This window comes from Danio rerio, chromosome 20 (genome assembly GCF_049306965.1).
Source record: "Danio rerio strain Tuebingen ecotype United States chromosome 20, GRCz12tu, whole genome shotgun sequence".
Classification (NCBI taxonomy): Eukaryota; Metazoa; Chordata; class Actinopteri; order Cypriniformes; family Danionidae; genus Danio; species Danio rerio.
The window spans coordinates 26,584,956-26,597,380 of record NC_133195.1 but is presented as its reverse complement, the minus strand read 5'-3'; the positions used below and the strand labels follow the sequence as shown (position 1 = coordinate 26,597,380).

At 38.0% G+C, this 12,425-nt stretch overlaps 2 protein-coding genes across 8 annotated transcripts in view; one reads left to right on the top strand and one right to left on the bottom strand.

Annotated features, from left to right (window-relative positions):
* Positions 1 to 6,468, top strand: part of bach2b (BTB and CNC homology 1, basic leucine zipper transcription factor 2b) — a 148,408-nt gene extending 141,940 nt beyond the window's left edge. For all 7 annotated transcript variants that reach the window (XM_677841.8, XM_068215638.2, XM_005160548.6 and 4 more), the window contains 2 exons: positions 2,710 to 2,916; positions 5,870 to 6,468. In XM_677841.8, coding sequence (XP_682933.2) covers positions 2,710 to 2,916; positions 5,870 to 6,325 — 663 coding nt within the window. In that variant the 3' untranslated portion in view covers positions 6,326 to 6,468. The remainder of the gene's footprint in view (positions 1 to 2,709; positions 2,917 to 5,869) is intronic.
* The window catches only part of gja10b (gap junction protein alpha 10 b), a 29,452-nt gene that overhangs the window by 9,046 nt on the left and 7,981 nt on the right, over positions 1 to 12,425 (bottom strand). The window lies entirely within an intron of this gene.

The window sequence follows — 12,425 nt, the reverse complement described above, 5'->3', positions numbered from 1 at the left end:
TGATATGCACAAAATTAGGCTCGAAGTGCTTTTTGTGGGCTGCTGGCTAACTGATAATTTTTTTGTTGAAAAAGATACTCTTCTTTTTTTAGAAGAGAATATGATCGAGCCCCTGGATTATGATCAAGCCCATTGCAGTAAATTCACAGTCACATTGCAGTAAATTCCACTGCTAGTGTATAGTCATAAGAAACTAAATAGCTTTTTGATCGAATACTACAAGCTGGGAAAAGGTCAGATAAATATGCCGCTGCAATTAACGTTATAGCTGAATTGATCTAATATTTACACATTTGCTTGAGGAAGGAATGATGGGGGTAGTTACATTACTATTACTATTTTAAATAACATCTATGCCCTTCCATAACATTAGGTGACGTTAAAACTAACAGATAGCACTATAGCTATTTATTGATTAGCAATCTGTCAACGTTGGGATGTAAAAAATATGGGACAACAAATAGCTTCAAATGATAGAATACATAGCAAACATTAGAAAATATTGACAATAAAATAAAAATTTTAGCCTAGTAAAATCAATGGCCTATACAGAAATTAAATAAAGCTATAAAATCTACTTCACTTTTATTGTATTTGCATACTGATTAAAGTTACTATAGTTATTTAGTGAAGAGCAGCAAATGAATCTCTCATTGTGTTTCGTTTGATTACAGATGAGTTAATGTAGGAATGCACAGATCTATAATGAAGCATTCGACTACTTTAGTAACTGTTTGTGCTCATTTAAGAGAAAATTAGTAGTGTTTAAAATAAAACACGCAGGACGGAGCAAAAAAAAAAAAAAAAAGCACTTACTGAGAGCTCCACTCAGCGCAAGCTCTATCGGCTAAACGCAGAGTGCGAGCGCTCAAACTCAGCAGTGCTCGTAATGTCGAGCGAAAAAAAAAAGAAAAAGACAGCTGTGAAACATAACCAGCTTTATCTTTTTGTGGGAAACACATATTTTTAGGGTAAGAGGTTTTTGAGTTATTGGCGTCAATCGTATTGGTTTTGATTCACCGCAATGTAATTATAGCTGCAGCTATAAGACGTTGCGCGACCCACCTTTGTTCACTGTGCGTCCCACTAGTGGGTCGCGACCCACAGTTTGAAAACCGCTGGCATAGTAGGTAGGTGCAGAGAATAGTGTCACTCTTGTGTGTTTAAACTATGCTGTAGCAAAATGCAGCTAAAATCCTACACGACGGTAGTAGTTTGATTGTGGTGTTTACATGTTTGTTCTCCACTTCAACAATGTGATTAAAATCAACATACTAAACGTCTTAATTTGATTTCTGTTTAGTTAAATTATGACCTTCATTGGATTAAATAATCAAAAATCTCTGTTTACATAGTAGATTCTTAATCATAGTATTGTCTTAATCATATTATGTGAAGTTTATTTATAAAACAATATCGAGAGTATCACATGCTTATGACTGCTTGCGGCCGGTCTCACATTATCTAATTTATGATTCACCAATCAGATTATTCCTAAGCCACTCTAAATACCTTAAGTTCCATATAACAGCCATCTTCGCTTTGAAGAATCCCCCCTTTCAGCCCTACTCCTCCTCCTTTCATAGATTGGTGGCAAGGTGGCCCAGAGATTAGCACTGTTGCCTCACAGCAAAAACATCACGGGTTCTAGCCCTTACCAAGCCAGCTGACGTTTCTGTGTGGAGTTTATACGTTCTCCCCATGCTCAAATGGTTTCTTCCCACTATCCAAAAACACACAACTCAAATTAATTGACTTATCCAAATCAGCACCATAGACATGCACCTTGTAAGTAGTTATCTTTTAAGAGCAATCACTCTCTGTTTATTACTACTACTACAGTAGAGGAGTTCTAGAGATCTACCTGAGCTCAAACTCCCCTTTTGCCTTGCAAATAGGAGGGAGCCCCAGGCTCGAGGATCTTATGAGCTGAGGGCTCTCTTTCGAGACAGCATGACGAACAAGCTTTAATTATCAATCATCAGCTAAGTGTGAACTCTTAAAAATTGGATTATTGGTGTCCATATGAACGTACTCAATGATTGTTGATACAGGACCAGCTGTGATTAATCATTGCACGTGATCCTTTTGAAATGAGTTTATGAAACTTTACTTCTTCATTAAAAAAATAATAATTTTGATGATAATCGCTCAGGCTAACAATATCACTGGAATCACTTTCAAAACATCTGTTACCATCATAAAGACACTTTTCAAACAGCTTTCCAGCACATTTGCATTCACTGTTTTTTGGTGGTGAAAGGATCAATGACAAATAATTCCTGAGAATATTTAAATGACCAGGGGTGGCCAACCCTGTTCTTGGAGAGCCACCTTCCTGCAGATTTCAGTTGCTACCCATATTAAACACACCTGAACCAATTAATTAGGACCTGAACACCATGTGATAATTTCAGGCAGGTGTGTTTGATATGGGTTGCAACTGAAATCTGCAGCAAGGTGGTTCTCTAGGAACAGGGTTGGCCACCCCTGTAATAGACAATCTACATAATCTCTCCTTGTTCTAGCTTGTACTCCAATCTGAGAATGTGTAGTGTGTAGGGACCACCTTAGCTTCTCAGGTATCCATTATTTTCTGTTAACTCAATCAATCGTTATCAACTATTCCTGACATAAATGTGCCTTTTTTTTTTAACTTTATCGTCATTGTTATAGGTTTTAATCATATGCCCATGTTTGTCTTTACAGGTCAAGCTCCCGTTCCCTGTTGATCAAATCACAAATCTTCCACGCAACGACTTCCAAATGATGGTGAAAATGCACAAGCTGACCTCAGAGCAGCTGGAGTTCATCCACGACGTGCGCAGACGTAGTAAAAATCGCATCGCGGCACAGCGCTGCCGCAAGAGAAAACTTGACTGCATCCTGAACCTTGAGTGTGAAATACGCAAACTGGTGAGTACACAAATGTCTCTGTCACACTGAGTGTGACAAAACATCGGCCTTCAAAAAAAAGCAGAGGCAGCAGGAGGTCTGGTCTCCTATGCGGTCATGGCGAACCGTTACCTGTCAATCACAGAGCCTGTGCCATGCTGTTTGGCTGATGGAGGCGGAGCCCACTGTCTTTGATGTGTCTACATATGACAGTTGGCACTTTGATGCCACATGCACATCCTCTATATAATGTCCCAGAAAGCAGCAGGAGATGCCTCTGCTTCTACTCGGCCGTCCTCTTATCTTCAGAGTTTGACAGCTGTATTAAAGCACAACTGAAAAGAAGCTGTAGCATGAATGTATGTATGAAGACGGGAGATGTGTGAAGTATGTCGATCTCTGTGGAGATTGAGAGAGAAGGCAGTGTTAGTGCTGCAGGGTGACCTACTTACTGTAACTCAGCCGGGATCTATACATCACTGGATGCTCATAACAAAGTGTTTATGTATGAGCGTGGAGCAGGTTTTGACTATGTTGTGTGGAAAAAAACTGTCTCACTGGCATAGTAAAACATGAAATTGCCTCATTATGGCCATCAGCCAACAATTCCCTCATGGACAATGGCTTAATTATGATAAAATCAACATAATATGATTATTATGGGGAATTAAGAAATGTGTATTTTGGTGAACAGGGTTTTCAGGGAATAGTCTGTTATGGCAAAGCTGACGCTTATTAGTTCTAAAAGTAATCATAATCAGTGTTGGGGGTAACGCTTTTATAAGTATTGCACGTTACATAATACTACTTTTTCAAAGTAACAAGTAAAGTAATGCATTTTAAAATAAGTTATATTATTTGAGTTACTTTAAAAAAAAATTTATGCAAGTTACTTTTTACCTTGCTTAATTGGCTTCAACAAAGTATATTGTGGAATAAAAATGATCTTAGTCAGGTTGAATCACACACTCAATGAGAGAGCATGCTGCGAGGGAACAGACAGTCGTCAGGTCTCTTTTTTCAATCTGTGTACTGTTCTAGTAACTGAATAGCTAATGATATGGGTTTATTTCGAGTCAGAGGGGGTATCGGGTATGTTAGTACTTACTGAAGATGCAAACCGGTTCACCTAGAAGACCTGGTTAAAACAAGCAATTCATTTGTGAATTGCTCGTCATCACTACAGACAGTCAGAAACAGAAACAATGGCAGGTTGGAGCCTTACATTTTTGCAATAGATTCTTGTTTTTTTAACTCATTGGAGAAAAGAAGTGGATTGTCGTTAAGTGTAGATTATGTAAAACTCTTGACAACTGCCTGAAACATGGACATCAAATAAAAATAAAAAAACTGGATGTGAAGCACTAAACCCGCACCCCATCTTCAGCTATGATTTACATCAGCTCATGTTCTCCAGGTAAAACAACTAATTCTAAACTAAAAAAAGACATACATAATTGTTCCCAGCAAATCTAATAAAGGATTGAGACATACTTGTTGCATAAACGCACTAAATCGCACTTCAGCAGCGTTTATTTGAGAGTGCACAAGAAGATCTGCACTTAAACAGCGTATATTTGATGGGGCGTGCAAGAAGTTTTGTGCACGAGCAGAGGAAATCCGCGCGCAAGCAAAGAGATTCGCATGCTCATGGGTTATTACATAAATGCGATCTCGACTTAATAATAATTAGTAATACTGTGCTCACAACATTTGTCATTGAAATAACGCCACAGGTAGTTGGTTGATCTGTGTAAAAAAGGCCTGCCACCACAGCTGGACAAAATCCTAGAGGAAACACTGTATTCAATGTATATAGCTCAAATATTTATTTTGATTAAGGCATTTTTTTATTGTCTTACTGTTTTTTCTTTTATTTCATTTTGTTTTTAAACATTTTAATCGTTTTAAAATCTGTTGTTGCCTTAATATAAATGATTTCATGTTAGTAATCTTAGGCTTTATCACAATCTTTATCTCAATGGACAGCGAGATTTACCTAACTAACAAAACAAAATGTACAAAAGTTGCAAACACATTACTTTACATGCTTTCATTAATCTGTATATATAGCGTGTGTGTAGCTCTGGATTCAGAAAGTTCTCAAAATATATGTTAATCCTACATTTTTTAAAGGTAAATGAAGGTGTAGGTTCTACAGGTGTTAAATGCAGAGCTTCTTGATAAAAAAGGTGAAAAACACCTGCAAGGTCTGAAAGAGGTCAAACCTCAGCCAGGTAAGGAAAAGTAACGCAAAGGTTACTCAAAAGACATATAATGCATTGCTTTTCATAAAAATTCATGCAATTAGTTACTTTTCCAGGGGAGTAACTCAATATTGCAATGCACTACTTTCAAAAGTAACTTACCCCAATACTGGTCATAATACACTTTACTTTTGATCTATTTTATGCATCATTGCTGAAACAACTATTTATATTACATTTAATTTATTAAAATATCAATTCATTCATCTTTATTTGTATAGCGCATTTACAATGTAGACTGTGTCAAAGCAGCTTAACATAGAAGATTATAGTAAATTGAAACTGTGTTAATCCAGTTTTCAGAGTTGAAGTTCAGTTTCATTCAGTTCAGTGTGGTTTAATTTTCACTGCTGAAAGTCCAAACACTGAAGAGCAATTCCATCAATGCGCAGCTCCACATGTCCAAAACCAAGCAAGCCAGTGGCGATTAAATAAAAATCTAATTTATAATTATTTGTGATCTTACTGGCTCCAAACTGAATATGATTGGACAATATGATTACATTCTATTCAATATAAGTCCTGCAATTAATTCACTAAATCTAACAATTCAAAAATATTACGGTTGTTTACCGTACTTTACAGTAGTCTATGCAAAATGGGTATTAAAAATTCTTTCAGTCTAAACACTTGGAAAGTTCCAGCAAAAATCACAATGACTATGATCTGGCTGTGATATGTGTGTTTTGTGTGTGTCCACCCTACAGGTGTGTGAAAAGGAGAAGCTGTTAACAGAGCGCAACCAGTTAAAGGCGTGCATGGGAGAGTTATGGGAGAATTTCTCCTGTCTGTCGGAAGAGGTGTGTCGAGATGTGCAGCTGAGCCCTGAACAGGTACATCACTACTGCCCTATACTGCGCCCCGGCAACACCGCCTCCGTCGCCCCCGGCAGCATCGACCTCACCGCCTCCTCCACCCCAGAACAGAGCTTCCACAAATCATCCTCCACAAAAGACGGGACAACCCGAAAGCCCCAGTGGAAAACTGGCAACGGGGCTGAAGACGCAGCCAACCACAGGGAGGAGCAAGAGGCCGGCTCTGCCTTTATGGAGGTGGGGCTTTCCCTGGAACAGTCCAATCAAACGGTGACAGTAGACTTCTGTCAAGAGATGACAGATAAATGTACAACTGACGAACAGCCCAACAGAAAGGACTGTACCTAATGACGGTGGTTTCTCTGTGTTGATTTGTTTTTTATTATTATTTAATTTAGTTATGTCTTCTGACAAACCCTCACAAGTCGAGGGCTGTTGAGATGGCCAGCCTCTGCCAGTGTTTTTGATTTTTTTTTACATATATATATATATATATATATTTATGTCTTTTTATTGTCTTTTTTTAAACAAAGGTTGACACTACAGTTGTCTTAACAGCAGCAATACTGTTCTCCAGGTTCTGTCTAGTTCAGCCATGGCAGAGTGGCTGAGACCTTCTCACAGAACTTCACAATGGTGCTACACCTTTCCAGGACAGTGGAGACACTGTCTGTTTCCAATTACAGTCCATTCAGTTGGGATGGGCGCTGACCACATCTCAAATTCAGACCTCTACGGACCTAGCAGCAGCTTTTTGCTCTCTTTTTGTCTCTTTCTTCCCTCTCCACCTTCATTCACTCCTCCTGCCCTCTACCTCTAAATCTCCCCCTCTCTCTATCTTCTCTTTCTCTTTGTGGCCCTTGTCACAGTAAATTCAAACTCAGGAAATATTCTGAATGTTCAGTATAACTCATGAAAAAAAATAATACAGATTTTTTTTTCTACAGCAGCTAGACTGTAAATGTCCATATGCAAAAATGTCTTCTGCATCATGCGTTTGTAGTGTCTGCGTACCGTAATTTGTACAGACGGTGGTATCTAAAAACATTCCTCCTTTGCCTTCCACAGCACTGATACGAAATAAAGTACGACGGAGAAGACTCGCATCGTAGTTTTGGCCACCTTTTTGCGTCAGCAATACTATACCATTGGATGTTTTCGAGAAGTGCTTGCTCGACAGAAAGCGTATTGTAAATAGTACGGTGCATGGAGATGGGCTAGATAATATTGTACAGGTAGTAACCTTCGCGCTTTTTGTTTTTCGTTTTCTTTCTGTTCTCTGGGGTTTTATCAAGCACCTTTTTGTCACGAAGGGAAAATCGTTGCTGTTTCCTGTCTCGAATGAATTCCCCATGACGATGGATGTGCTTAAACTCAGGAAACTAGCATTCTTACACTCACGCATGCACACACACGCTCGCATACGACCCCCCTGGTGCAGCGCATAGACCCCCTTGCATGTGATTTGGATGTAAACGGTGTGCGTAGTGGTGAGCTGTTCTTCTATAAATGTGAAAACGTGCTCTTATCAGTATTTACAATGTGCTCACGGACACCTGCGAACAGTGTTATCTTTAACACACCTTTCAGTTTTAGCCCATTTTACAGAACGGAAATGATGTTGAACTCAATTTAGTTTTCCCCTCCCTCAGCACTCTTTGATTGTTCAGCACTTCTGAAAGGGATTTCTTTTTCAGAACCCTAAAAAGTCTGAAATTGAAGCACTTAATGTGAACACTTAAAGTGTCTCTCTTGGCTGATGATCTTTAAAGACACAATATCTTATAAAGAACGTTTTCAAGTTCATTTAAATTAAAAAAAGAAGTGTTCAAATTAAATATTTATGGAAGACACTAAAAAGCTGCTTTTAAAGTGTGTTGTTCACACTTGTAGGTTGGTTATTTTGGTCCAGGCCAAATAATTGAGACACATGGTCCTGGTTCACTTACAATCTGTGTTGCATTTAGGCATGGGCCGGTATAAGATTCTGTCAGTGTGATAATCTTGGATAAAAATATTACGGTTTCACGTAATCACGGTATTGTGATCACTGCTCTAAAATATATTCTTTTTTTAATGTCTGAGTAAAAACAACTACTTTTCCCCCCTTTGAACACAATATTTTTTATTTTGAGAAACATTTATAATATTTTGGAACAGTAAACATGTCAGGCTAAATCATTTAAATAAGTCATTGACTTCTGCTGTCTTTATTTGTTTTAAAACACAGATTTTTTTACTATTTGAAATGGCATCTTTGGATATCTTTTCTGCTGGAAATACTGTTGTCCAAAAAAAACAAATCATCAGCAACGGTATTGCAGAAAGTTTTGACGTTTTTAAAACCTAGACTTTTCTAAACGGTGGTTAACCTTGAAAACGGTTATTGTCCCATGCCAATTTGCATTCAACCAAGCCTTTATTTGCAAGTGGACCAAGACCTATTTTTGTAGGATCCTCAGTCCACTTGTTTGGTGTGCACCATTCATTTTAAAAGAACCAAACCTGCCAAGTGTGAAGGCACCCCTAGAGAGCTTGAAAAATCAGATCTGAATTAAATGGAGTAAGCCCATTTCTTAAAGTTGTCCTCTTATTCTCTTTATTGTACATTTGTTAGACACATATATCCATACTAATGAGATTGCATGCTGACTGTATATTTTATATAGTTTGTTTAGAGTTTCTTTGCCTTAAAACGGTAGGCCAAAATTAAAAACGGTTGACTCTGGTTTAGTTGAGCAAAAACTAAAAGCATTTTTCTTTAAAAGCCAATAGGTTGGGAGTGTTAATCGTTTGACATAGTTCTATATTATTTCAATGACCCCTAGAGCTCTACATGTGCGTGCTTGTGTATTTGCGAGTTGTTATACATCCCCCCAGCCCCCTTCGTATGCAAGCACACACACATAAACACATACACACACACATACACATGAACACGTCACACTGGGTCTCTCCTAGGGATGTAGAATCTAGAGGTGTTGTGATGGATAGTTGTGCTGTTGTTTTTCATTGTGGATCTTTTTCTCTTTCTCTCTTTCTCTTTTTCTAAAGAAATTGAAACAGTGTTTGCTATTTCTAAATTGTAATCAGGTACAAGACTAGAACTAAAGATTTATGGGTCCAAGTGGACATTTGTGCACACATATGCAAATCATCCCTATAATGATGCATTTTATTTCTTATTTGTTGTTGTAGAAATGATGAATAACGAAGCGTGGAATGCATGACCTTCCACTTGACAAAGCACACTGTCGTACACTTGAGGATCTATGTCCACAATTTCTGGATACAAAAACAAAAGGTCACACCTGCATCAAGGCGATCCAAAAACATTTGCTTTTCTGTTCCTCACATAGCAATGTATTTGCTGTGTGTTTTTTTTCTGGGCCGTGTGTGATACGGCTGACTCCTCACGCTTGCACACTAGGCCTTAAGAGCCTGGGGATGCTTTGGTTCAGGCCGACGTTTGGATGCAGAGCTCGGGAGTCTGGTGACACGGATTGGAATTCTGACCTCTGTTAGCCTCTGTTATTAAAAGCTGCATCATGTTTGCCTCCACCGTGACTTCAAGGGCTCGTCCTGGTCACTGAAAGCCTCACAGGTTAAATAAGCTTATCAGCTCTCCTCTCAACAACACTTCTGCTAGTTTTTGTTGTTTTACAGAGGTTTTATTTTCGTATCGGATTTGTGGTTGCTCTTGTATCTTGTCTCAGGGTGCGTGCCAACATTTGTTTTTCTTGTTATTATTTGGTTGGTGGTAGCTGGTGAGCTCAGCTTTGTTCTTGGCATATGTTTGTCTTGCATTTTTTGTGTGTCTTCTTATAAAGCTAATGGGTGGGTAGCATGGTTTCTTTTTGTTATAGTTTCTAAGCTAAAAATGAATTGGTGCATAGAGAAATCGGACTAGATTTGCACAGTTATTTTAGATGAAAACCCAACAAGGGCTATTTAATATCTCAAATCAAATTTCTTGGTTGTAAATTGGCTGCCACAGCTAATCTTTTAAGCTTTCCATCCACAAAGGATGCGTATTTTAAGCTCGAGTAAATACTGTACTAGAAAACACCCTACATCTCTTCATCTACGTAAGCTCTCGTTTGGTGTCGCTCGGTTTGTTTTGTTCGTGCTGCTTCTCTGAAATATGAACACTGGCGTTCCAAAGGGTTGCTCAAAAACTTGCCTTTTTCACAATTTGCTTAACTTTATAAACACATTTGGTATTCGGAATGAAAACGGCGCAAGAAAAAGGCAAAATGTTTACAAAAAAAAAAAGTGTCGTGTTTTACGAGGATTTTGCCATGTACATAGAAATCGTGAGGCTTGTTTGAATTTCGCATTCTGTCTCTTTGTTTTGTACGTTTTTACAAGCGAACAGAAAAATGGCCGTTTGATAACTATGCTCCTTTTTCCTCAAGTTGTCTTTTTTCGCCCGATGGGGATGCTCCAGTGTACCATGATTACAAAGTGCACCTCCAACTTTGCCTTAGAACTTCCAGAGGCCATAGTTCACATTCAAGTGAAGTGTGTATGCAGGGGCTGTGAGCCCCCATGTTTCGGCTAGCAGAGCGGACTCTCTCTCTCTCTCTCACACTTATCTACCTGTGAAATCCTTCATACCTCTCATTACTGGTCAATGACTGTATCAGCAAACTGCATCAGGTGTTTTTTCTACATGCTTTTTACACAGATTATATGGATTATTGTATTGGTAGATTTTGGTGCATCATTTTTAATGGAATAGCTCTTTGGCTTGTAGTCACACGAGTTGTTTTTCTCTCTCTCTCTCTCTATCTCCCTTTCTGACTCTTTATCGCATTTTTTTCTAGAAGAGCGTTTTGTGTTAATATTGTCGATTTGAGGTAGCTGTTTTTTTTTTTTTTTTTTTGCTTATTCTGTACTAAGAATTTTTACTTTTTTTCATTTTGAAATGCTACATGACCCTAATGAATTTAATGACTTAAAAACCATTGTACATACGGTATTGTGCAGGACTCATTTTCATGCATTTCAATTGCTAGTGTTATATAAATGACAGATTTTGTCTAGACACCATTTCTGTTTATGAAATAAAGAAACATATCATGTATGTTTTGTTGTGCTTGCTTGTTTCTCCGTCCATGGTTAAAGGGCACCTATGATGAAAATCATCTTTTATAAACTGTTTGGACAGAACTGTTTGTAGGTATGGTGTGTCCACAGTCATATTGGAGTGAATGTAAACACAGTAAGTCTCTTTTTTTAAATCTCCTGACGTTAAAATAGGATCCAAATCCCTCCCAATTTGAGGCCCACCGCAACGTGACGTAGGAGTGCAGTTTCCCCGCCCACCGAATTGATTGACAGCCGCATATTAACATGTCTCTATGGTAACGCTTATAAACAAGACAGGACATGCACAAAGCAACTGGGATTGAAAGATCTGTTCAGCTCTCTGAGATCATCAATCATTATCAAATGCGATCAAGAATGAGTTTTACAAGCTTAAAACCTCTTTAAAACAGAGCATGTTAATGAATTACTGCAATTTACTTGAGCTTTGCTTATCACCACAGCCGCGTGTCAATACAATTATAAAAGAAGATGCCTCAATGCTGATTTGTGGACATCAAATCAGGTTTATTTTGTACATTAACATAACGGATATCCATAGAGCAGTGGATATTCATGTATATCCTGTCACATTTGCGTGCAAAAACAGGGCAAAGTTAAACGCGTGTGTGTGTGTGTATGTGTGTGTGTGAACTTTGTGGCCTTGTGTGTGACTCATCATTCTCATTAACTCAATAACTTCACAACAAATACATCAAATAATCAATAGGATAGTTTTACTGTAGTATTTCTCACAAACGTTATGTGAGATCTGCTTTCTTTATGTCTGTCACTGTACTGTTTATCTGACGCAGCCGAAGTGGAAAAATGTGGCATGTGGGAACGGTGGGTGGGAGAACTAGCATTAAAGGCACAGGCAGTAAAAAAAGCTGCAATGTGTTCAGAGCAGAACATTCCAACATTCTGAAAGGTCTAATAAATAATCTGATGGGTGTTTTGAGCTGCCGCTTTACAGACACATTCTGGAGACACAGAAGATGCATCTTAAATCTTGAAAAAGGGGTAAAATAAGTGCCTTTTAAATCGGTGCATAAAAAACATGGTCGTACTTATTGAAACTTTAATAAAGTCTTTCCATTAAGGGTAAACATTTTAACCTGTACATTATTACACGGTATTATTTAAGAATTATTTAATAACTATCCTCATTACTCTAATTATATTATGCCTTTTATGTCTATTAAAAAAAATCAATCAATAATATTAACACTTAATGTAAAAAAAATATATATATATTTTAAAAACAGACATATGGTAGAAAGGTTACATGGTAGAGCTGCAATGTTATGACAAAAAAAGGGAAACTTCATTTACTGCAGTGTAAAGCATATTTAGG